Source organism: Medicago sativa, chromosome 5 (assembly GCF_051527215.1).
Source record: "Medicago sativa cultivar Bolivia chromosome 5, Bolivia_mono, whole genome shotgun sequence".
NCBI lineage: Eukaryota > Viridiplantae > Streptophyta > Magnoliopsida > Fabales > Fabaceae > Medicago > Medicago sativa.
This window is the reverse complement of record NC_140753.1, coordinates 54984030-55009208: the sequence shown is the minus strand read 5'-3', so window position 1 is coordinate 55009208 and position 25179 is coordinate 54984030. Positions and strand designations below refer to the sequence as shown.

Here is a 25179-nt window from a genome sequence, read left to right as displayed (position 1 = left end):
CCTGATTTTGCTTGCAAATATTCATTCAGAAACTTTATTTGTCGTTGATATGATTTTTTGGGAATTTAATGATATTAGAGTTGCTAGTTGAGTGAATTTTCTAAAAGAAAATATTAGAGAATAAATAGGGATTTTTGAGTAGAGTGGTTAATCTAAGATGTTTAGGATCGGTTTATTAAGATAAACCGGAAATGTTTATCTTAATGTCATTTATCATGCATGTATGTTGGGAATGTTTTATTTTTGTAATAATGTTGGTTTTTATAGCGTGACCCTTTATTTTAATCTATGGATCAGACTTTTCCCCACATCCAAATAGGGAGTCTGCTTTGCGTAAATGGAAAGGCAGTGGAGGTGTAGTAGTTTGGCAATCAAGCTTGATGCAAATGATGGGTTCTTGTATCTTGTCAGCCCAAATCAGAGTTAAGGAACAACATAGTTGTTTACTTGTTACAGTTTGTGTATTTTATCTACTTTTCTTTGACATCGTTGTAAAGGATACTATCATGAGAAATGAATACACATACACTATTTTATGCAGTGTTTTATTTTAAATTGAAAGCTCGTTTCATATAACTATTTTGTAAAATGTGACATTTGATTTAGATCGTTATTGTGAAAAATGCTTCAAAATGATTATTTACTCTGATTTGAAATTAAAGATGATCGTGAAATCATTTAGCGCAAGGTTTTATGTTGTTTTAAAAGATAAAGAATCACCATCGCTTTGAAAATCGAAGTGTTACACAACCCATCAAAGGCCTCACAATGGCCCACCAATTTAAGATCCATAGACGGGCCAACGACTCCTAAAGATACTCGCACAAAGCAATTTGTGCTCACTAAAACACAAAACGAGGTCTCATATTGACCGTCCTTACAATCTTATCATCCAACAGTCATTATTAGTCGCAATATATATATATATATATATATATATATATATATATATATATATATATAAGTGTGGGACCTCTGCCACTTCAGGTACATGATCGCATAATCTCAAAACCACACTTTGAAAACTTTTCCCTCTCTCCAGCAAATACTAACTTAGGTTTTGGATTGTGTGTCTATTTTGATGGTACTGTCATCCCTCCCTGTATCCGTCAACGAAAAACTCATCAGAGCATCTCCTCCAACATAACGGTCAACCATCACACATGTATCATAACTGAGTTATCCTTAAGCTTTGTTCTTGGACGGATCAAACAACTACTACCCCTGACAGGATGTATGCTAGGAGCCACACATAGCACCGTTAGAACAAGAACACAAAGAGGGGCCAACAATAGAGAGGCCTTACCTCACTGAAAAAGTACATTCTGAAGACGAGGAAAAGGTGAAATCACGATTAGAAAAGGAGGCCAAAGATAGAATGCATCCATGAAGCGATGAATCAACCAATGGTGCTCACAATTCATGTATTTCTTTACATACTCTCTTGTTTATGTTTAAAATAACACATGTAGCTAATTTCTCAGGGCTAGGTCATGTGGATTACCCTGTATGTAATTGCTTCAATATTTAGTTAGCAAGTCCTTTCGAATACAATTACTTTATTTGGTTTTATTCGATTATAACTTGTTCTTAATGATTTTTATGTGTTTACGGATGTCTATAAAATGTTTCAATCACACTGATCATTGACCCTGGGTGTGGGATTTGCACTAGTCATTTATCGTTCAATTTGTAATAATTATTCCTTTTGGTTTTATTATTCAATTGTAACTTTTGTTCATAATGTTTGTTATGCGTTTACGAATGTTTATGGCATGAATTAATCTCGCTAACCACTAATCCTGGTTGTAGGATTTGCACTAGTTATTAATTGGTCAAAGTGCAGCCGTTAAGAATAACCTTTCACATACTAATGACAATAGGCTGACGCTCAATGATACCTATCAAAGGTTACTAGCATACTTAAGGAATTTAGGTGTTGTAACTATATAAGAGTGCTAACCGCCTAATTATGAGACTATCTATATCTATATTGTTCACATGTCTAAAAACCAATTAAGGGATTGTAGGAGAAAGACCCATTACCAAAATTTATTACATAATCATTGGCAAATACAAATAAAGAGAAATTTATTACATAATTCTAATCACGCAGTCTTTAAGTAGAAATTTCACAATTCATATAAAGACAAATTTATTACAAATATTATAACTCAACGACACATTTAATATACTTGCTAAATATTTCATCAGTATGCATAATAACATAAAATTTTAAAGTACATGATAATATTTATTCACTTGTGAGATGTTGGACTAGAAAAATGATAAATTACATAAAAAATAATAAATGATAAACGTTTCACCGGGAAAAAAATCACAAGTGATTACTTCATATAATCATAATCATACTGTCTTTATTCAATAATAATGATTTTACAGAATCATCTTTGTTTATTCATTACAACTCATTTATAACAATGTAGTGACCCTTTTATTTTCCATACATATCTTTTAAATCAACCTTTGCCCTACATATGCTTATGTGCATTTCAATGAAATTAAAGGTTAGAGAAAGAAATTTGAATTGTGCAAGAAAGCACAAAAGTGTCAGCACGTTACAATAAAATTATAAGTTTATCAGTAACAAAATTATTTGTCAACTTACATGTTAAACTATTCAACGCAGTAGCAAGCATACACAATACACTTCGCATGTTCATGTGGAGCACACTCATTTGGACATTCAGTGTCATTTTTGCAGTTATTATAAATTAAGAATCTATGACCAAAACTTTCGATTACAAAACGTGCATATATAAATAGAATGATAACATACACAAACTTGAGAGTTGTAGCCATGTTTTTTTCTTTCTCTTTTGTATGCAATCAATGGAAAATTGTTTGATCATTTTATATTGTAAATAAATTCATTATTTGTTTATGTCAACCAAAATACTTTTTAAGTTTATAATATTAAATCTTGTCAAAAAAAACATTATAATATTAAATGTCTCTTAATTATATCCATTCTTCATATTGCCCTTTACTCACTCAATTGATCACTTGACTCTTTTTTAAATTTAAAATATATTTATCTCAAAATTTTATCAAAGATCTTGCAGTAAAATAGTTTTGGTCATTAAAATTCAATTTTTATCCACATTGTTATTATTTCCCCCTCTTTCTTAACCTTTCATGGTAGACAAGGCTAAAACCCTAAAAGTCCGTAATAGTTTTGAAGAATGATGTAGTTTGTTGTAGTGACAATAATCTAAAATGAGGTGATTCATTAGCATATATAAAAAATAGAAATTACATTATTTATTCCATATTATCATTCGTAAAAATTCTTCTATTGATATTCATTAGCATTTTCCATACAACATGGTATTGAGTTTTAGAAAAATTGTTTATCTATATGAGTCGTAAATGATATATACTGAACCATAGGAGTAACCACATGACTAAATGCGACATGAATGCTATTTAATTCCAACAAAATAAATAGGGAGGATTCAAAGAGTCATAACCGTTGCTTACTTTTCTGCAACCAAAACAAGTACATTGCTCTATTGCAAACAGATAAAAATTGCAATATCTAACCCTTAACTCTTTTATTTTATATCGTCAACTTAAAACAAGTAACACAAATTGTTTGGACGAAACACAATTCCCGTAGATACGATACACTACTTATCATTTCAAAATCCTATTCCAAAATGACGATTAGAAACATGTCACATTTTATAAACGATTCTGTCATAACCGAATTACTCATAACCCGAATACTTTAACATTAAAACAAAAGTACGTATATCACTCTCAGTTAAAATATTTCCACAGAAAAATACAATTCCTTACTTCTAAGAGGTGGATCATGGTGCTTTAAATGTCTTGTTGTTTACCATGTTTAAAATGAACGGAGATGACATTTTGTTTTTGTTACAAGGCTAATGAATTAAAAGGTGGGTCTTGCACTTTCTTGCTTTAAATGTTATGTGATTTACCACGTTTGACGAGTCTAACTAATGATTACTCGGTGCTTTCAATGTCATTACGAACTAATAAGTGGAACGAAATTAAGGGTGATAACTGTTTACCTTATTCAAATGCCCATGTTTATTACAAAGTAGAGCTGCTCTTAAATGGGGCTATTCACTAGTTGGTGTTATGGTATGTCAACGAATGTTATTCTAGGATTTCATTTAAAGTAAAGGAAAGGAAACTCCTAAAGTTGACTTTGCCAACCGATATAACATTTGGTCCTAGTAAAGTGTACGATTTGTGGGTGTTTAGAGGATGTCTCGGTGGGATATAACACATGCTAATGGTACAATTGAAATATGAAAAAAAATACAATGTGCTATCTTCTTGGACTGAGACTCTTATTTTGTTAATCTATTTAGTTTAATGTATTTAGTTTAATGTCAATTAAAGAATATTATATCTCTTCTGAATATTTGGCCCGCTCATAAAAATTGTGTTATGTTCGTTGTTTTATCTTGGTTTTCGGGTGTCAAACATTGATTGCGTTTGAACCTTTCTAACCGGTGATATCTTATTTTTTCTTGGGAAGGGAAAAAGTAAGCAAAACCCTTGAGAATCGAGGTCCGGGAGTTGTTTTCGCTACGGGAAGGTGTTAGACACCCATAACGACTATAGTATCCTATAGGAACCGTCTTTAACTTCTACGCGCGCGCTTTATTTTTAAATGCTATTTTGAAAGATGATATTAAACCTAAGAATTTTCTAAGTGAAGAATTTGAGGGAGAAGGATGTTTTTGGATTTTTATTTTAGTTGAATTGAAGGAATTTTGTTCCTTGCCTACGTACCCGTTTAAGGGATCAAATCCACCGTAGTTCTCCTTCAAAAAATGTTTTTGTTTTTGTTGGTTGATTTTAAGTTTGAAAATGGGATTTTGAAGAATAGAAAGAGGCCTCAAGGGCATGAGATTTTAGAAAAGAGTGGGGTTTGATTAGTTATTTGCAAAAACAAGTCAAAGTTTGATTATTTTTCATTGGAGTTTGATTAAGAAAATAGAAGGAAAGTTCAATGGGGTTTTGACCCCAAGGTTTATTATGAAAATGATTTGAGTGAAGTTTGTTCAAGTTTTTGGAAAATTGATTTTTTCTAAGTCCAAAGCCTAAACATACATCTAAGCATACAATCCTAAACATACATCTAAACATGCATATTCTAACTATATAGTGATGTGTGTGCATGTGTAGGTGCTTGTGTCGGTGTACATCGTTAGAGTCCATTGTCCTTTACATCATACCCTAGATACATTCTATGGCCTCTTTGCCAAGAAAATTAAAAGTGCACAAAGGAAAAAAAATATTACAAAACTCCTAAGTATTTACATTCTAACTTTGGTACAAATTAAATTGTAAGAAAGAATTAAAGATGAATATGGGATGAAATGGAGATGCTTATGAAATGATGAAACATGAAGTGAAAGGAGTTAGTAGCACATGACAATATCAAAGAAAATAAAGCAAGAGAAATACTAGAATATAAAGGATAGAAAATAAAGGCAAAATGAGTGCAAATATGTCTAAAATTTATTCATAGAATGCAAGAACCATATGACCTATAATTCTCACATTCCAATACATTTTTAAAGGTCTAGAATTAGGTCTTGGAATGGGAATTAAGGCAACATGATTTACTTGGCATTTTAAAACAAACTTCAAGCATATTTGCATTATTTATTTACACAAGTAACTTGTAAACTAAGTAATCCATCAATATTCCCATACATGCAGTAAAATCAAACACAAACAGTAGTAATAAACTCACAAAATCATATAACATGTATCACAAACAATTCTCAAGAAATTGAAATAGAATTAGACAAAATTTTCATGAATTTTCACATAAAATCAAGGAAATAAAGCAAGAAAATGCAATAATATTTTTCATCAAGATTTTCAGTAAACAAAATGCATAAAAACATCATAAAAATACTAAGAAAATTCTATGAATTTTGCTAGGATTTTCTAAAACATTTTAAGCATGTCAAGAGGTGCAAATATCAAAGACAGTGAAGGAAATAGCAAAAATAAAGGGAAAAAACGAAGTCTGCAGGGACATAAGGCCCAAGCCCAAGCTTATGGATGGATCTGGATCATCCAGGAGCCTCAGAGGCGTTGGATTGATCCAGATCCTCCAAACCTAGATCTGACGGCTCCTAAACTACAACGCGTGGCAAGCAAACGTGCACACACATCCTGATCGAATCCTGGCCACACATCACATCATCCAATGAATCTAACGGCCAGGAACACATAGGGAGCACACTATGGTGGTGCATGCGCGCGCGTGTGATTAACATGCTGGTATATAAGCTCAAACAAAGGGAAACATCACACAAACCTTAACCACCTCTCTCTCTACAATGTTCTTAGAGAGAGAGAGTCTGCAGACTCTCTCTTCTCCGACCTAGCACCGGTCATCTTCTCCAACTTTCCGACGCGGTGGCCGGCGGTGGCGCCGCCGCGTCGGAACCCTAAACGGAAACCTGAACACCTATTCTTGACGCTCATGACTTCCTCTCTTCGATTCTGAGGCTCGTTTCCCAAAGAAACTCATGAATCAAAGTAGATCGGACTTTTATTTCACGGCCTTGATGCTTCTTTTTGTTAACTCTTCTTCTTTTTCTCTTGTTCGAAAGGTTCTTGCAAGAACACTCTTAAAATGCTCCGATCTACTTTGATTCGTAGCCACAGCTCATGCACGAAGCTAATATTCAGGATTTTCGAAAGAAAACGTGAAGAGGAAAAGAAAGAGAGTTTGATACCTGTGTTTTGGACTGGTGATGTGACGAACGAAGAAGATTTTGAATTCTTCGATTGTTCTTCCTCTGGTGAACTTCGTATCCTCTCCCTTTTTCTGCTACGACTTCGAATTCGAACTTTTTCCCTCTTCTTCTTCAAATCCTTCGTGATCACGAAGAGTTCGTCATTATTGATGAGTCTTCGTTGGAATTGCGAAGGTAAGCTTGATGATGATGATTCTTTGGAATCTCTGAAAGCTTCTTCCTCTTCTCTGCGGATTCGTCTTTTTTTTTGTGAAATTGATGAGGAATTCTGTGTTGTGTGATGTTTTTGGTTCGGTTATGGCTTGGATTTGATGAGAATTGATGGATTTTGTGATAACTGAATTCGGTTAGGGTTTTGAGATGATGAACTTGTTCATCATGTTCTTGAGCTTTTTCTGGATTTTTGTGGTGTTTGATTCGTGAAAGGGAGAGAGAGAAAATGTGATTGTGTTGTTGATGATGTGTTGAGATCTGAATGGCACTGCAATGATTGGCGCCTTTTATAGGCTGCCAAGTGTATTACTGGACCAATGCAAAAACGCCACCTGGACATGGACTTTGTAACAAACTCTTGGGACTTTTCTGCAATTTAACTAAAATTTGAGGACCAGACTGCAATTATAAAAAATGGACTAAAAACAAAAGCTTGAGACTTAAAGGACTGGAACGTAATTTTTAAAATTTTGAGGGACTAAAATGCAAATAATAATAAAATTTGAATAAAATTGGGAAATTGGAAAAAACGTAAAGTGAAACAATTAAAATTTGACAAAACGGACTAAAACGAACCAATGGCCTAAATGAGGTACTTTAAAGTAACCTCTCTCTGTCAAAATTTCGTGTGAAATGACCAAAATGCCCCTGGGGCTAAAACGACCAACAATGACTCAGATGCAAATTTTAAAATGGATTTTTAACAAGAAATTGAAGCAAAGACTCATACAAGCAAAATTAAAAGACTCAGAGACAATTTTTAATATTTGAATAGAGTTTTGACACTTGAAATGAGTAAAATGCCCCTAGGGGCAAAACTGACTCAAAATGGCTTCAAATGCAATTTTTGACATGGGTTTTGACATAGAATGAAACAAAAACTTATTCACACTACTTGAAAGGACTCAAACAAAATTTTGAAAGACTGAGAGAAATTTGACATAGAGAATGACTAAAATACCCTTGTATGTGAATTTTGCAAATAACATAGAAACAACATGCAGAGAAAGATGCAATTGATCAGAGATAGTTCACATAGCTTGAAGTGCAAGAGAAAAAGAATTGAGTTAGTATTTTTAGGTCCAAAATTAGGGTATAACATTCGTCACTGAACAGTGGTGATATTTTTGAAACAGACAAAAGTCGTTTATTCAACTATTTATTTTTTCTTTGACGCATACATCGTTATATAAATTTTGATATATCTATAAATCTTTAGACATGTTTTATTGACATTGAGGTGTCTTATATTTCTTATGGAATCTCTTTTTGCTTATGCTTGCTTTTTATTTAATATTGTTTATCGTGGTAAAGATGCTATGCAATGGTAATGATGATTGTATCATGTCATTTTTAGTTGACACTTACTGTTTGTAAGTGCTGATGATTGATTTCTGTGTGTTTTATTTAGTTGCCTTCATACATGGTATCCGAAAACTTCGCAGGGTTTTCTTGCATGTTACTTATCCGTATTTTACAAGAGCTCTTCTATTTATTATGAAGGTTTTCTACACGAAATGTATGACTAGATAGAAAACTCTTTTTAAAAGAAAAATGAAAATATGGGTGGATAGACACATGAAGTCAATCAGTCACGTTTCTTCTTGCATATTCTTCTGATTCATTCATTTCGTAAAATTGAGCATTTTTTTGTTTTAGGCAAGAGGATAAAAACTTGTTACGATGAAGAATTTATTATTGTTTTTACTTTGTAGGAATATATTGTGGTCATTTAAGAAGATTGTTGGCTTGGGAGGTAGCAAAGCGGTTGAACAAGGCAAATGTTCCTTAATAGTGATATCCTTACAGGTCAAGAGAGAGACGAGTTTGATGGGAATGGGCACACTATAAATTATTGGTGTCGGTAATTTCATTCTTATATGGTAAAAACTGTTGTTGACGTTCTCTGCTTGTTCATGGTATTTTATGGTACTTTATCAGAATGTAGTTTGAATCTCTCCAACCAACTTTTTTTCTTCATGTTGTTTCAATCTCATACTTTGAAAAGGTTTTGTAATGTTTTGATTTGGAGTCATTGTCTTCCCTAATCAAACATGGTCGTTGAGTCTTTTTGGTATAGATCGTAGGATCGATCCAAGTAAAGACAATTTATAGAAGTTATGGAAGCAATGAGATCAAGTGGATTGAAGATTTGAGGACTAAGTACTTTGAGGAAATTCGGCCCCAAGTTCAAAGCACATGCCAAAGGAGGAAATTGCATGAAAAGTGAAGAATTCAAGAGGGAAAAGTACACAACTTCATGCGCATCACATACAACAGCACGTGCAACACGCACACTGGAAGAAGGAAATTTGGATTGGTCAATGGCGCTTGCACCCCACACAAGACCTTCTTGCTTTGCGCACATAGCAGTTCGAAAAGGCGAGAATATGCATTAGTGCACGCGACGAGCGTACCCGTGTATGAAGTGCGCGTGGCTTGATTTTGTCCTATATATACTCTCTCACATCCATAATTAGGTATTCATAATCATGACGGCTTAGAGACTCAGTGATGCATCCCGAGCAACTTAGAGTGGTGTTTTTCAACCCCATTTCTTTTGTTATTGTGTATGTTCCCTTTTCTGAATTATTTGATGATGTATTCAATTACCATGAGTAACTTAACACTTAAGATTTATAAGATGAACCTCTTTCAATTTGTGGAAAGCACTTGATCATTTATCTTTTTATCAATGCAATTTGAATTATACTTATTTAATATATCTTGCTCTTATTGCTCTTCGGTTCCTTTGATCTTGAAACAAATCTAGGTTAATTCTCTACTAGCTTTGGGTCTAATAAACGGGTCAAGATTATATTAATTGCTAGAATGATTCGTCGAGAGATTGACAGTTACGCCTTGTATGACATACATGCCCAACATGCTTGAATGCTTGGGAGAATATAGCTCGACTCAGAGCAATATTTCAAGAAGGGACCTTGAATAGTAACATCGATAGGTTTAACTTTGTTAGGTGTCGTAATCATAAACCTCAAATAATAATTGGTACTGGTAGCTTGATTGATCTAACGAGGAGTGAGAGGGGATTCAAGTAATCCTAATCACCATCATCATTCTGATCGCTATTTAATTTAATTTTCTGTTTAACAACAACAACTTTTGCAAATCCCCCCATTTACTGTTTCCTTGTTTATTCTATGAATGATTTTCAAACCCTTTAGATTGTTTTATAAGTTAAATTTTTTGGTTTTTCACAGGTGGGTTGGAAATCGGCTAGTTTTCTTTTTTATGTGCTACTCTTCAGTAGGGTTAAGTACTTCTTGTACTTCATCATATTGGTGGATCTATATCACTTGTACTTATCGTCGCTTAATTATTAAAAAATATTGTTAAAAAAATGCTTGGAATGGTACATCTTTATCCCGTGCTTGTATTTCATTGCATTCTCATATTCCATCAACCTCATTTCATTTGGATAATTTAACTTTAGAAGTCTTTGATCGACTAATTTTGCATCAAAATTCATAAACAAAATCACCATATTGTGAATTTGAACTCAAAATCACACCAATAAACTTAGATGTATGGAGCAAAAGGGAAGTAGCAACCAGTACCAAAGTAACCTCAAGCAACAACAACAATAACAAACCTAGATCTAATCTAGGAATCAAGTGAAAAGCACAAAACTACAAGCAAAAGATAAAGATAGAAGAGAAACAAACACACCAAGAAATGTTTACTCAGTTTGGTCCAAAAATGACCTACTCTAGGGGAGAGATTGATCTCTCCAATCCACTACCAATGAGTTCTTTACAAAGAGATACAAAATGATTATAAGAAATTAGCTTCAACAAGCTCACAAAGAACAAACCTTAATTTTTACCCTTTTCTCAATCTCTTCTCAAAAACAAGAGATTCAATGAATTCACTCACACAAGGTGTTTACAAATGTTTCCCAACCCAAGAGAACCTCTCAAAAAAAATACTTACCAAAGACCCTCAACCCTAAAGTTACCTCATTTGGTTTCCCATGTTTCTCTCTCTTGTAACCTTTCCACTACAAGAAATTTGCCATATAGCAACGGTCACCTTTAGCAACCGTAAAAGAAGGCGTTGATATAGATAGCCTATAACAACCGAAATTCCAAACCGTCCGTTGATATAGGATCTAAGATAAAATGCGCCCAAATTTCCAAATCGTCTCATATTCAAGATCCCGCCTTCCCTGAACTCAATCACACATCCTTTCAATCAATTTCCAATAGAATCGATTCTCACAACCACTAGTGCAAAACACACTTATTAATACAGGGATTTTAAGTGGGATGATGTCCATTTGACTTAAAAACTCGTGGGAAGGAGAGGATTTTGAGACCAATACATATCAAGTTGTGTAGCCCCATTTAAATTCATTAGAACCCCAAATCTAATTTCTCATATCGTCCAAACCACATTCCTCTGCGAAACAACCCCAATCTTCATCCACCCTCTAAATCTTCAATCGTTCTGATCAATCTATCAACATCGCCCCTTTCATCAACCCTCAAACCCACCGTCGCCTCGAAACCCACGCGAAACCCTCTCATCAACTCGCCGTCGCCGCGAAACCCACAAAAGCTTAAAGAGGAAAGTAGCTTTTTATAGCTTCATGCTCAAAGAGTCATTTAATAGATGGCCGAATCCATTTGATTTGCTTGGTGATGACGCTGAAGACCCTTCTCAGCTCTTCGTATCTAAACAACTCAAAGATGCTGCTCCTGTAGAAGAAAGTTGCTGTCAAGGAACAAGGCAAGCCCAATAAGTCTGCTCTGTTTCTTTCTAAGCCTCTTCCTCCTGCTCAGGCCGGTTAGTTACATAGTTTGTTGGATTTTCCATTTTGTTCTGTGGATTCTATGGTTCCGTGGTAGGGTTTTGATTATGTTAATTATATTAATTTGATGCTTGTTTTTTATGAATCTGATGAACCTTCTGATTTGTTGTTGTTTTATTTTAGTTTTTTAAATTTTAAATTTGCTATGATGATTTATTCTATTAATATGTCCATCTTTGAGATTTTTGTAGGTCATTTAAAATAAATGTGGCTTTTCTGAAATTGAAACTTGTTATTGTTTTGTTTTATCTTTTGTAATTAATATTGTTGCGTATTATTCTAAACATATACAATTGTTAATAATTTGTTTTAGGGCCTGTTTGGATGAACTGCTTTTTTGAAGCTTATAGCACAAGCACTTGTCATGATAAGCACTTATGATTTCCTAAACGTGCTTAAAATTTGACTGAAAATCTCTTAAAATAAACATTTTTCTACAGTTATCGCTATAAAGGACTCTTAAATGGAGGGATTATTTTTTTAGATTATGTGTAAAATATTTAGATTATGTGTGAAAGTATTTGGTGTTAGCAAGATTATGTTCTTTTAGGGGCTATGCATGCTTTTTCCCATATAAGGAGCCATGTTGTTACTATTTCTATTTAGCCTTTTAATGGAATGCTTTTTCATATTCGTTTGCAGTGATGTGTGTCGGTGTGGGACGTTTCAGTGTCAAAGCTACGGAGGTTTGATTAATACTATAATAATGCATTCTTTGACCATGATATTTTGTTGTTGTTGCTTTTGGGGAGAGCAATCATTGATGGCAGGGTAACTGCAAGAGTCAAGTATAATGTGCTCAACAATCTCACTTAGAAAACGAATGTTCAGGTGTTTGTATATAATTGTTTCAATTCTAAGTAATATAGCTTATGGTGCTACATGGTTTATAAAATATTCCTTTGGGCTGTACTCGAGGTTGGAGATCTCCTTGAATGCTATTTTCCCTTTAAAATGATTCTTTGTCAATGAAAGGTTAGATGCTAATTTTGGTGATTATTGAGAATGGATTATTATTTAGACCTAATTGCACATTTTGTTACGAATATATACAAATTGTTCTAATTTTGGTCTCTTAGTTCTAATTTTGAAAGTATATGGTAATGGTTGATGTGTATAGTCTGGTGTTAAACTTTGTTAGTTTTTGAGTATTACTTTTTGCTTGGTGAATAGCAATGAATGATGGTTAATTTATAATTAATTGGCCTGCAGGTTTTGCTGTTGACATATACAAAAGAACTTGAAAATATTTATATTATTGAGGACATTCTTGATGCTTGATCTTTCTTGTGTTAACTTGATTAATTTGTTTTCCATTATGATGTGAGCCATGTCAAGGAGTCCTTTCAATTCATAGTTTCCAACTACTTTCCGATCTTTTAATTTGTATTCTTGAATAACACAAGACAAACTAACACAAATCCATTTAAGTTTTGCACTTAGAGGTATAGGTAGCAATCCACTGTTAAGAATTTATAAAATTCTTTTTCTTATTTGGGTTCAAAATACAAAGCCAATATCTTATTTGCTTCTTCGAAAACAAAAAAAAATCCAATTATCTCCTTTATGTGTGTAGCCGTTCGAAACTCACAGAACAAACAGATTTAAGTCATTATTCTGATATCATCTTTGTTTTTACTATATCTCATTCATTATGTTAATTTAATTTTATCACTGTTCTTTATTATTGTTAATGTTTTTATTTATAAAATTATTGGGTTTTTGTTGAAATAGTTAATCATGCATGATTGGAAATGGTGGCACTATATCCCAAGGTTCTGTTGTGTGTTACGCTTGTCAAATGCCTGCTAAGGTTGCTGCCTCATGTTTCTGAAGTTTTTAGGGACATACTTTAGAGAATAAACCAAGAGGTATATTGATTGACTATTAATTTTTTTTTTCTTCACTTTTTCATTAATAAATTATGTAGTAGTTTAACACTGACACATGTAGTTAATTCAGTTTTTCATGAATTAGTTATGTAGTGCCGACACGTCAATTTTTCATTTGTTCAGCTCTCATCTGATATCGTTTCACACCTCTCTGTTGATGATGCAAAAATTTATTAATAATTTTGTAGTTTGTAGTAGATTAATTATTTTTCTTTTAATAAAAATTTGATTAGTTAATTGGTGATTGGGCTCCGGTGAGTGTCAAGCAGAATATTGCTGCTATTTTGCCACTGAGTGATGATAATTGAAAGGATTTAAAGGCTGGTATGGGGCTAATAATAACGAATTCTCTGTTGCAAGCATGTATAATAAGCTGTGTAATTTTGATGAGGCTGTTATGGGCCAAAATTTGGAAGCTAAACGTGATTGAGAGAGTTAGGCACTTCATTTGGTTGCTTAAGCATGGTCTAAGTGTACATGGATTCCATGGGTAGTTAAGTGTTTGGAAGTAGAATTATTAATCATTAAAGATAAGATACATGTACTATGTTGTTTTCTAATGAGTGTTGCTTCCATTTTTAGCTCATTGAGATATATGGTTTGCTATAATTTCCCCCTGATAATGGATTGTCCTTGTGTTCTATGTTGCGTTCTATGCTGCAGTATGAGGTCATACTATGTTGGTTGTGAGGATAAGGCAGCTTATGGACATACAATTACAAGCCTACTAAGGCTGTCGAGGTCAACTTTTTTTAATCAATCTTGTATTTTTGCAAATTGAGAATATGCAGCTTATTATTTGTGTTTATTGTGTTTTTTAAGTTAATATGATATTCTAAATAACATTTTTCCAGATATTTGGAGACAAAAACCCGTTTTGAAGTTACAAATGTTCAAGAACGTTGTGCAAGTTTGATTCTTGAAATACTTTGATGTAATTTGATCCTTGAAGAATCATACTACCAAGTTTCAAGCACTTCATGTGAATTTTTACAAATAGAAAGCCACTTCTCTTCAGACCTTGCAAGGTACTTCCTATACCATTATCATTTGAGGGACTATTTAGCATTATTTGTTGCGAGTTGACTAGAATAGACATTCTGATTGTGATTTGTTGTGTTGAGTTAATATTGACATTTAAATATGATCGAGATGATCGCGGGCAAAATGTTGTGTCTTGTTATTGTAGGACGTAGGATTTTTGTGTGCTTTGTGTTTCCTGTTCGGTGTTGTGTAAACCAAAGGATCCTGACTGTGTTGGACAAGAAAGAGAACATTAAGACTTATCTCTTTCTATGATAATCTGCTATTTTTCTATTTTCAGTTTGATAACTACATCTCCATTAAGAATTATAATATACTTGTTCAGCCTGATTAAAATACTTGCAATTATATGTCTGAAATTGTAATTATTATTGCAGGTTTGCTATACTAGGATGACAAGGATTAAATAGACTGCTAATTTTCAAAAGAATAAGAATGGAGAGCACAATGAATCGACATCAGGTCATCAGAATCTTTTAGACGAGTGAAAGTGGCAAGTTCGAAGTTTACTTCCTTACAACATCTGCTGAAGTGTGTGCCGGCCCCAAATATGATTCAAAGATTGTGTTGATAACCTTCTCAATTCCAGTTTCTTAAGAGAATATGATTAAATTGTTAATAGAAATCCAAGCTTAAGTCATCAATAGTTGGTCTTAAGTAAGTTCTATAAGCATAAGAGCTTGGTATGTAGCTTTGTTAGTTTGTAAGATGTTAGTTCCACATGTTTGTAAGACTTGTTAATTTGACAATATAATTGAAATTTTCTTTTATTTTGCTTTAAATATTGTGTGGTGCATATAAAAAATATTTTATTTTTGACAAAAATATTATTTGTAAAAAAAAAGGAAGCAGACCTATAGCAACGGACAGTCTTGACTTATACCAACGGATATACGCGCGGGCAAAAGCTATAAGATAGGTGTAAAAAGCTGTTGCTATAGCTCCAAATATTTTTCCAACGCCCCAAACTTCCGTTGGTATAGGCTATTGCAACTGCATTTTGCCGTTGGTATAGGCATATTATTGTAGACGGCAACAAGTGGCCGTTGGTATAGGTTTTTGACCAATAGCAACGGTTTTTTCGACCTTTACCAACGGTTTTTGCCGTTGCTATATGGCAAATTTCTTGTAGTGTTCCCTTGGTTTCCCATGTTTCTCTCTCTTGTAACCTTTCCCAAAAACATGAAGAATGAAGCTTTATATAGTGCTCAGATCCCGAGAAATGGTTCCCCGATTTCCCAAAATTGTGCCTCAATTTTCACTTCGTACATTGTACTATATGAACGTTATCCAAAAATCGTGTGCCCGATTTTTGTCAAATCTTCAATCATCAATTTTGAGACAACTGTCAACATAAGCCCTGTGTTCTAACGCTACACGAAGATGCCAAGGTTTTTCATACCCCAGCTGATATGCAGACAATCCCAAATGAGTTTTGAAGGTTGTCTGATATGCACACAGTGCATCATCTAATTTGTTTGACCAATCTTTCTTAGGTGACGGAGAATATGGACCGCACAAATTAAATATTATTGCTGCATTTTATGTTCTTCGTATGATTGAACCGCATGAGCATCATCAACATTTTAGAGATTATGTTCTAATCTTAAAAATTAATTCCCTAATAAAAATAAAGTGTGTCAAACTAGACCCCTAATCCTAGTTAATTTAACCACGGTTGAACTTTGACAAATATATAGTTAGAGACCCAATTTAAGCACACGATTAAAATTTGGCAAAGTTAAGGTAAATGTGTAGTGGGTCTGCTTGCACATGCCCACAGCCAGCCGTGTTGAACAAGAGGTCTTCTATTTTTCTGGCATCTAAAGGTTGCGTAGTACTCCAACATGCTATAAGACAAAGAACAAAAGATATTTGATGTGATTGTTTGCTAGGAGAAAGACAAAATATGCATCCATCACCTAATTAGAGCCATTCATTCCCTTTTCTAATTTCTACGATGTAGGGCATAACCAATCAAGTTTCAACAACACATTTTTTAATTATAAATAAGACATCCTACAAAACTACATTACTACGTAATAACAATAACCACCTTCCATTTCCCTCATTAGCCAAATCGTTATCACTAACCCTTATTCACATTAAAGCTAACATGTTTTCGTTAAGATTTCCCATGCCACTAGATAAAACTCTTATAACTTCTCCACCAAAGACAACTACTACTACTAACCATGTTCATCGGGGGATCACTCAGATACAAACTCATTCTCGATATTCTTCAAGGTTTGTTACCAAACGCGTCACTATTGCCGCGGCTTTTCAGGATCAGGTGGATGGGGAAACTTCCGTGGACGAAGATTTTTCAGAAATGGAGCCATTGCCGGAGGAACTGCAAGCGGAGCTGATGCCTAAGCATGTGGCGGTGATTATGGACGGGAATGGGAGGTGGGCAAAGATGAGGGGGTTACCCCCGTCTGCGGGTCATGTAGCCGGTGTAAAGTCGTTGAGAAGGATGGTGAGGTTGTGTTATAGTTGGGGAATAAAGGTTCTAACTGTTTTTGCATTCTCAACCGATAATTGGATTCGACCTAAGGTCATTTTAATCTCACTTGTTAGTTTAGTTCACTTTGATTAACATGACATTAGTTATTGATAGTGGTTATTCTTAGTTTTGATTATTGGTGTTACTGGTGATATGCAGGTGGAAGTTGAATTTTTGATGAGCCTCTTTGAAAGAACAATAAATTCTGAAATTGAAGCACTAGAGAGGTGTTAAATTCTAACTGCTTTAACTAATTAAATACTTCTTCCATATTTTATTACAAGTAGTTTTGATATTTTCACAGATATTAAAAAATTGTAGTTAACTTTTTAATGAAAAGAGAAATTATGAGTGATTTTACAAAATTATCACTCATTAACGACATGAGAAAAAAAGACTAAAAGAAAAAAAATAGTAAATGATAAGATAAAAAAAAAAAAGAAAAGCAATAGTGATGCATTGATATTGTAGGGTAACTATAAAACATAAATATTTTTCTATAGTACGTTGCTAGAATTCAATTTTACAATAATTAAGTGCCATATTTTAAAATATTTTGTTGCATATTAATTATTTCTCAAAAAATATTAATTATGTCCTTTTTAATATTATTATTAATATATATATATATATATATATATATATATATATATATTTCCTTTCAAAAAATATATAGATATATCCATTCAAAAATAATAATAATAATATAGATATATATTACTTTTTTTGAATATAATTAACTAATTAATATATATATTTTTTAGGGGTATATTATTATTTGTTATATTTCAATATACCCCTATGACTGCTTTAAGTAATATAATAATAATAATATAGATATATATTACTTTTTTTGAATATAATTAACTAATTAATATATATATTTTTTAGGGGTATATTATTATTTGTTATATTTCAATATACCCCTATGACTGCTTTAAGTAATTAAGCACGTTGCGACTTGCTAGTATATTCTGCTTTATATTAAGTGCTACATTAATAAAGCACTAAAAGAATTATTTTTTTAAAAAAAAAGGCAAAAGTAAGAGCAATAAATAGAAATTAACACACTTAATATTTAAAATAAAAATAAAAATTGTATAACCTTAAGAGACATTTATATATACTGAGATGAATGGAGTATTCACCACCACAAAAAAAAAAAAAAAAAGATGAATGAAGTACTAATTAAGTGTTATTACATTTCAATAGTTCTTTTTTTTTTTAAAAAAAAAAATTGGCAAAGAAAAAGAAATAGAACTTATTTTATCAAAGAAATTAACACACTCAACATTTTTTAAGAAAAAAATTGTATAACCTCTTTTTGACAGGGAAATTATACAACCTTAAAAACATTTATATTGAGATGAATGAAGTACTAATTAAAGTGTTATTACATCTCAATAGTCTTTTATATATATTAAAAAAAAAACACTGTGTTTTCTTCTTGGTTAAAAAACATTTATATTGAGATGAATGAAGTACTAATTAAAGTGTTATTACATCTCAATAGTCTTTTATATATAAAAAAAAAAACACACTTTGTTTTCTTCTTGGTTATTAGAAAATAATTACTAAATTAAGGAAAGGGGAATTTAGAAAAAATTAACACTTAAATTTCAAACTACCTTTCGTTTTTTATACTCATGACCAGAGAGAGTATTTTTTTTTTCTATAGGTATTTTTCATTAGAGGTAATTCTATTTGAATTGAATTAGACAATAAATGTTGATAACTTTTTCAATAGGGTTTCAAGCTTTAATTTATCATATTGTGAGAGTCTAATTCCTTCTGCTAGACCCAGAACCAACTCACGTTGGTTATTTGTTTTTCTCTATTGCTTATATATTTACAAGCATGTGATGTCAATCAGCAAACTAATTATTTATTCAATCATAGCATATATATTCATAATTTATATCATATACATCATTTAATTATAATGACGTATATATTATTTTTGTTTCTTCCTTTTTTCCCCTTATATTAAGTGATCTTACGTGAACTTTTTAGTCAGCTTGTAACACCATTACTTTTTTTGGTTACATAACACCATTACTTTGTCATTAGAGGTAATTCTATTTGAGTTGTATTAGACAATAAATGTTGATAACTTTTTCAATGCTTTGATTCATCGCATGGTAAGAGTCTAATTCCTTATGCTAGACCCAACTCACATTGGTTATTTGTTTTTCTCTATCGTGTATTTATTTCCAAGCATGTGATGTCAATCAGTAAACTCATCATTTATTCATAATTTATATCATATACATCATTTAATTATAATGACATATATACTATATGTATTATTTTTGTTTCTTCCTTTTTTTTCCCCTTATATTAAGTGACATATTCAATCATGAAACACCATTTGCTTTGTAATAGGGAAGGAATTCAAATATCTGTGATTGGAGATACATCAAAGCTCCCCAAGTCATTGAAAAGTATGATAGCTAGTGCTGAGGAGAGTACAAAGGATAATACCAAATTCCATCTTATTTTGGCAGTAAGCTATAGTGGAAAATACGATTTAGTCCAAGCATGCAAAAGTGTAGCCAAGAAAGTGCAAGATGGCATTATTCATTTGGAAGACATAAATGAAAATATTATTGAAAAGGAATTAGAAACTAATTGTACAGAATTTCCTTACCCGGATTTACTAATACGGACCAGTGGAGAACTTAGGGTTAGTAATTTCTTGTTATGGCAATTGGCATATACAGAACTTTTCTTTAATAGAAAACTTTGGCCAGATTTTGGAAAGGATGAGTTTGTAGAAGCCTTAACTTCATTCCAAAATAGACAGAGACGTTTTGGTGGACGATATTAATCACAACCATATACTTATTCTCCAATATGGGAAGTGGTATTTATTGTGGGAAGTGATATATAACAAATTTACAAATGAAGTCTTATTGTATTTATTGTGGTATACTTTTTTTGAGAAAATTATTGTGGCATACTTATTGATCAAGTAAATGAATTTTTTCTTTACATATGCTTGTGAATATCCGATATTTAATTTATTTAGACAAAAATTTATTCAAATTTTGTTTTATCCTAATTGTGTTTTTGTTTTACCCATTGAGATTTGTCCACAACCATTGATTAAGGATTGTGGCAGCATGTTGATATCATCATCAATATCCTCCAAAAGTTTTAAGTTACGACTCTTTCATATACTCCAAGGTCGTGCACCACATACTACGTTTGAAATGAGACATTTGTTTGACAACGGTAAATAACAAGTCAACAATACCATCAGCCGATGAGATATATGGTTCAATGTAATCTCACAATTCTAGCTTTCTCCACACTTCTATAACGACTGAGCAGCAAGTAACGAAGATGCTAAGAGTTCGCACCACATTGAGGACAAGATTGAGGACGAAGTACTTGTTTTGCATTTAGTCTTTATTGTAGGTAAACAATCTCTTAGCATCCGCATGTTATATGCAAATTTGAATATTTATTTCGAGTTAGCAAATAGAGAATGCATACTTAGAAAATATTGTTCCTCAAAATTTCATGTCTGAAATTTTCACAAGTGCTCGAAATGGTCGTCTGAAGACAATTAGTGCAAATGTTCGAAGAATGTAATTTTTAGAAGTATTCAAAGATTCAAATAACTGTCGTTCATAATAACTGCTATATCATAGGTCTGCAAGAAAAGTTTGTTTGTTTGCATCAAAATATAACTTCAACATTCGAATACTAGAAGACACTTGCAAAAGAAGTTTTGAGGTATCATGTATGTAAAGCTTAAGTTAGTTTCTTCTTTTTTTTTTTCTATAAAAAAGTAGATTTATTCTGAATGCAAAAGAGTTATTTCTGTTATGTAATTACACATCCCCCACATATGATAAAACATCTGACTGGTTGTTGATCGAACAATATATGTAACTCAATCATGTCACGAATGTAAAACGACTTATAATAGGAAAATAACATTAATGTTTCATTAATGTTTTAAGAAAGTGTTCCTCTATCAAATTTTAGTCATGAGAGTAAGCTAAGAAATAAATTATTATAGTTCTTACTAATAATAATAGAGCAAACATAGTAGAGCCAAGAGCGATCTCCAGCTACCAAACCAAAACATGTCATCTTTGTAACTAATATCATCAGACACACAACAACTAAGATAAGATAAATTGAAAGCTTTCTATTCAAACTCAATTTATTCTAATTCATTTCCTAAAAGTTGGAAAATTGAAAGCAGAACCAATCTTTAAAATTCATACTCCTTCCCTTGACAAGCACTCCCCTCTCAGCTTCTTCATTTCTAACAGAGATTCTTGTTGCTTGCAAGTTAAGCTAAAGAGTCTGCTTCCAAGTATAGCTTCAACTTTATTTATAATACTATTAATGTTATCACTCGATAATTATCACACGCAATTGAATTGCATAAAAGCCAACACATATAGCAATGAGCATAAAGAGTGGAAGGACAGCAAAAAAAAACTTAATGCCAATAATGATGGAAAGTATATTGAAGAGACCTTGGAGGAGAAAGCAGGAGCCACATTGAAGCAGACTGGCACACAGAATCGCGCTTATTCCAAACATGGAGCAGCTTCTAACCTTGTTCGTGTAGTTGTGCATGATCATCCTTGCTTTATGATAAGAGACAAGACCTTCGTGAAAACAAAAGAGCAAAATGATAACACCATGAATAACATAGTGTACCAGTTCGCTGTTGTTGGTGGCGATGGTGGTTGTGGGGATGCAATCATGAAGCTGCTCATAAGTATGATAGTCACCACGGTGAAGAGGGTGCTCAGCATCACCAACCCATTGATGGCGGTAACCATTTGCTGTTGGAACAATTTCTCCTCGGCCATAATGTTCGGTCGGTTTCTCTGTTGAAAAATTGATGTCATTTTGATGAGTCAGTACATTGAAAAATTGTTATAATCATACATTCAATTCAATATTAGCAAATATCATAGAATTGACTTTGTGACACCATAGTGTATAGAGATCAACTTAAATTAGGACTAATTCGAATGGACAAGGTTCGTATTGAAATTAAATTAACATTTCAAAAAACTAATCAGAAAGCAAAACTAATTAGAGGAAAATATATTTTTTAGAATTCACATCAACTTTTTTTTTAAGAAGCTAAGCCATTCACATCATCTTGTTAACATCAAATCTATGTCAAGTGAATAAATCGTCTCTAAAACCTAAACAAATTGAATCATGCTCTAAATTCATAAAAAAAATTTATAGAAAGTTGGATTATAATTCAATTTTTAAAAGATATGAAAGTTGGAAAGAAACAAATTTAATACTCAAACTTGGTCTAAAGAAGTAAAATAAACACAATCAAACCAGAAGACATGCCAAATTTTATGAGCACAAATTGTCACATATCATTTGATAGATAGTGATACGGAATGGAATGAGATCTAGAGAGAGAGAGACCTGAATGTTGAAGAGAATGGGATGAGAGAATGTTAAATGTGAGAAAAAAAATGTTGGAGAAGCAATGGATTTATAAGCCAAGTCTAGTCTATAACCATAAGAGTGATACATAGTACTTATTTGGATTAGAGTGCTTAAAAGTTAACATTTCCCTTTTTGACATCATTGTTAATGGAGATGTAACAGATGTAAAAGATGAAAGCAGTGGCGGAGACATAAATTTTACAGAGCCTGGGCAAAAGTTATAGAGCCAAGAATTCTTGTGCGCGCATGTGTGAAAATATTGAGTTTGCCCAAAAAAATTAATTTTTTAAGTGGGTTAATGGGCTATTGGGTTGGGCGAAATATAAAGAAAGTATTGATCGAGCCTGGGCGAGTGCCCGGGCTCGCCGGGTGGTGGCTCCGCCCATGGATGAAAGCAAATTGTAATTCTTCTCTTAGTGTGTTTGGATGAGTTGGTTACCTTAAAGCTAATGTGAAGTGAGAAGAATCAAATTCTCCTGCTATGGAAATAAATAAAGCTTTATTGATATTTCGAAAGGGACTAACATAATTACTTTTATGGCAAACTAAATACTTTTTTCTTTCAAATTTTATCTATGAAATTCATTTTTCAACAATATGCATATTGGCCGATTTAACTTTTATCATTCGAACTTTTTAATATCTTTTTCACTAAAGATAATCACATGCCCGAGTTTGAGTCTTATTAATATCTTTTTGGTTCAGTTTATGTAAGTGTTCTTTTTTTTCTTTTTTTGAAAGGATGTAAGTGTTACTTCTTTGAACCCAAATTTTTTTACGGTGTTGGACTAAGGCATAATACCCTCACTATAAATTTATATTATAGAAAAATAGTTGTCCGATTTCATAGGATGAAATTTCCTTTGTTTTGCTTTATAAAATAAGAAAAATTCCCTCTATTTTTTAAGGGATAAAATTTCCTCTATATTTTGAATTTTGAATAATATACAAGAGAATGCCTTATCTTTCTAACTTCTTATATTTACAATATTATTCTTACTATCTTTTTTCTCATTCATGTATTTATTCTAACATATGTACACAACAACAACACATATATAAACTAGGGTTAATTATGTTTCTAGTCCCTATAAAATAGGGACCTCTTAAGTTTAGTCCTTACTTAATTTTAATAGCTCTTTTAGTACCTAATTTTGTTTTTCTGCACTGAGTATTAGTCCCTACTCAATTCAAATTTGTTTAATTTATGCTTAAACTCTTAAGTTTTTAAACAATTTTTTGCAGACATGTTTAGAACATTACTAAAAGTTCCTCCGCAAAAAATTATCGCAAAATTTGATTTCTACATCCAGATTTTATTACTTTTTATCTTTAACTTTTGTCGTTTTAAAAAATTCATATTTAATTCATTTCATGTCAGAAAATTCTAAATTTTAGTAAACGAACCTTTCATAGTGTTCTAATCTTGTCTCAAAAAAATTCGTTCAAAAATTTAAGAGTTTAAGGATAATTAATCAAACTTTGTTTTAGGAGGGACTAAAATTATAAGTAAATTTTTTTTATAGGGACTAAAAATGCTATTAAAATTAAGTAAGGACTAAACTTACAAGGTCGCAGTTTTGTAGGGACCAAAAACATAATTAACCCTATAAACTAAAAGACATAATATATTCTTGTTTTGAGGGAGACATAGTATATTCTTAAGCATTAAGAATTTCCATTTACTCAAACCACGCGTATTGAGTTAATTATTATGTAAACAAATTCACATAGCAGAAAGAGACAGATTCATTTATCTTTCACGATATTAAGTCTCTCTCATGTGAGGGTGTGTGCCAATGCATACCCTAAAATCTCTCATGTGAGAGTTATCATGTTTTATTGCTTTTTGCACACCTTAATTTTTTTAACTTTGCATCTCTTTTATGGATGGAAATGTAAACTGTAGCTAGTCTTAATCTTCAAAATTGAGGACAAAGTACTTGTTTTGCGCTTAGTCTTAGTCTTGTAGTTAAACAATCTCTTAGGATCCAGAAGTTATATGCAAATTTGAATATTTATTCCGAGTTAGCAAAATGAGAACATATACTTAGAATCTTGTAGGCAAATGTTTCAAAGAATGCAATTTCTAGAAGTATTCAAAGATTCAAATAACTATCATTCAAAATAACTGCTATATTATCAGAGGTGTGCAAGAGAAGTTTCGAAGTTAGCAAATTTAAATATTTATTCCGAGTTAGCAAATAGAGAATATATCTAAAGAATAATATGATAATATTAACAAAATATTTTAACATAAGAAATTATTTTGACTAACATAACGCATAATCAAAAACTAATTTAAAATTTTAATACATTAAATGATTAATGTGACTATTACATAATTTTATTATTATCGAAAGAGACATAATTTTTTTTAAGGAAGTAATTCAATGCATTTCATCAGCTAAAATTTGTCAAATACATGACGGTACATCATCATAAATG

The 25179-nt window shown here is 32.2% G+C and overlaps 1 protein-coding gene and 4 long non-coding RNA genes across 5 annotated transcripts; 3 read left to right on the top strand and 2 right to left on the bottom strand.

Annotated features, from left to right (window-relative positions):
* Positions 1-2358: 2358 nt before the first annotated feature.
* Positions 2359-3097, bottom strand: LOC146923163 (uncharacterized). Its single transcript, XR_015012734.1, has 2 exons — positions 2630-3097; positions 2359-2501 (listed from the first exon to the last, which is right to left on the bottom strand). It is a non-coding gene; the product is annotated as an uncharacterized LOC146923163 (long non-coding RNA).
* LOC146923162 (uncharacterized) lies at positions 3068-8901 on the top strand. The gene is made up of 2 exons (XR_015012735.1): positions 3068-3929; positions 8717-8901. It is a non-coding gene; the product is annotated as an uncharacterized LOC146923162 (long non-coding RNA).
* A 3631-nt stretch (positions 8902-12532) lies between these two features.
* LOC146923161 (uncharacterized) lies at positions 12533-15553 on the top strand. Its single transcript, XR_015012733.1, has 5 exons — positions 12533-12810; positions 13570-13706; positions 14391-14468; positions 14582-14755; positions 15149-15553. It is a non-coding gene; the product is annotated as an uncharacterized LOC146923161 (long non-coding RNA).
* A 1255-nt stretch (positions 15554-16808) lies between these two features.
* Positions 16809-20273, top strand: CPT4 (Undecaprenyl pyrophosphate synthetase family protein). Its single transcript, XM_085715875.1, has 3 exons — positions 16809-17328; positions 17437-17504; positions 19663-20273. Exons 1-3 carry the CDS (start codon positions 16888-16890, stop codon positions 20105-20107), a joined length of 954 nt encoding a protein of 317 aa, XP_085572001.1. The 5' UTR covers positions 16809-16887; the 3' UTR covers positions 20108-20273.
* A 1144-nt stretch (positions 20274-21417) lies between these two features.
* Positions 21418-22905, bottom strand: LOC146923159 (uncharacterized). The gene is made up of 2 exons (XR_015010889.1): positions 22708-22905; positions 21418-22139 (listed from the first exon to the last, which is right to left on the bottom strand). It is a non-coding gene; the product is annotated as an uncharacterized LOC146923159 (long non-coding RNA).
* Positions 22906-25179: the final 2274 nt, after the last annotated feature.

Coding starts and splice junctions, on each gene's coding strand:
- CPT4 (XM_085715875.1), top strand. CDS start 16,888: ATGTTTTCGTTAAGATTTCCCATGCCACTAGATAAAACTCTTATAACT. Junction 17,329..17,436: donor ATAATTGGATTCGACCTAAG/GTCATTTTAATC, acceptor GGTGATATGCAG/GTGGAAGTTGAATTTTTGAT. Junction 17,505..19,662: donor GAAATTGAAGCACTAGAGAG/GTGTTAAATTCT, acceptor GCTTTGTAATAG/GGAAGGAATTCAAATATCTG.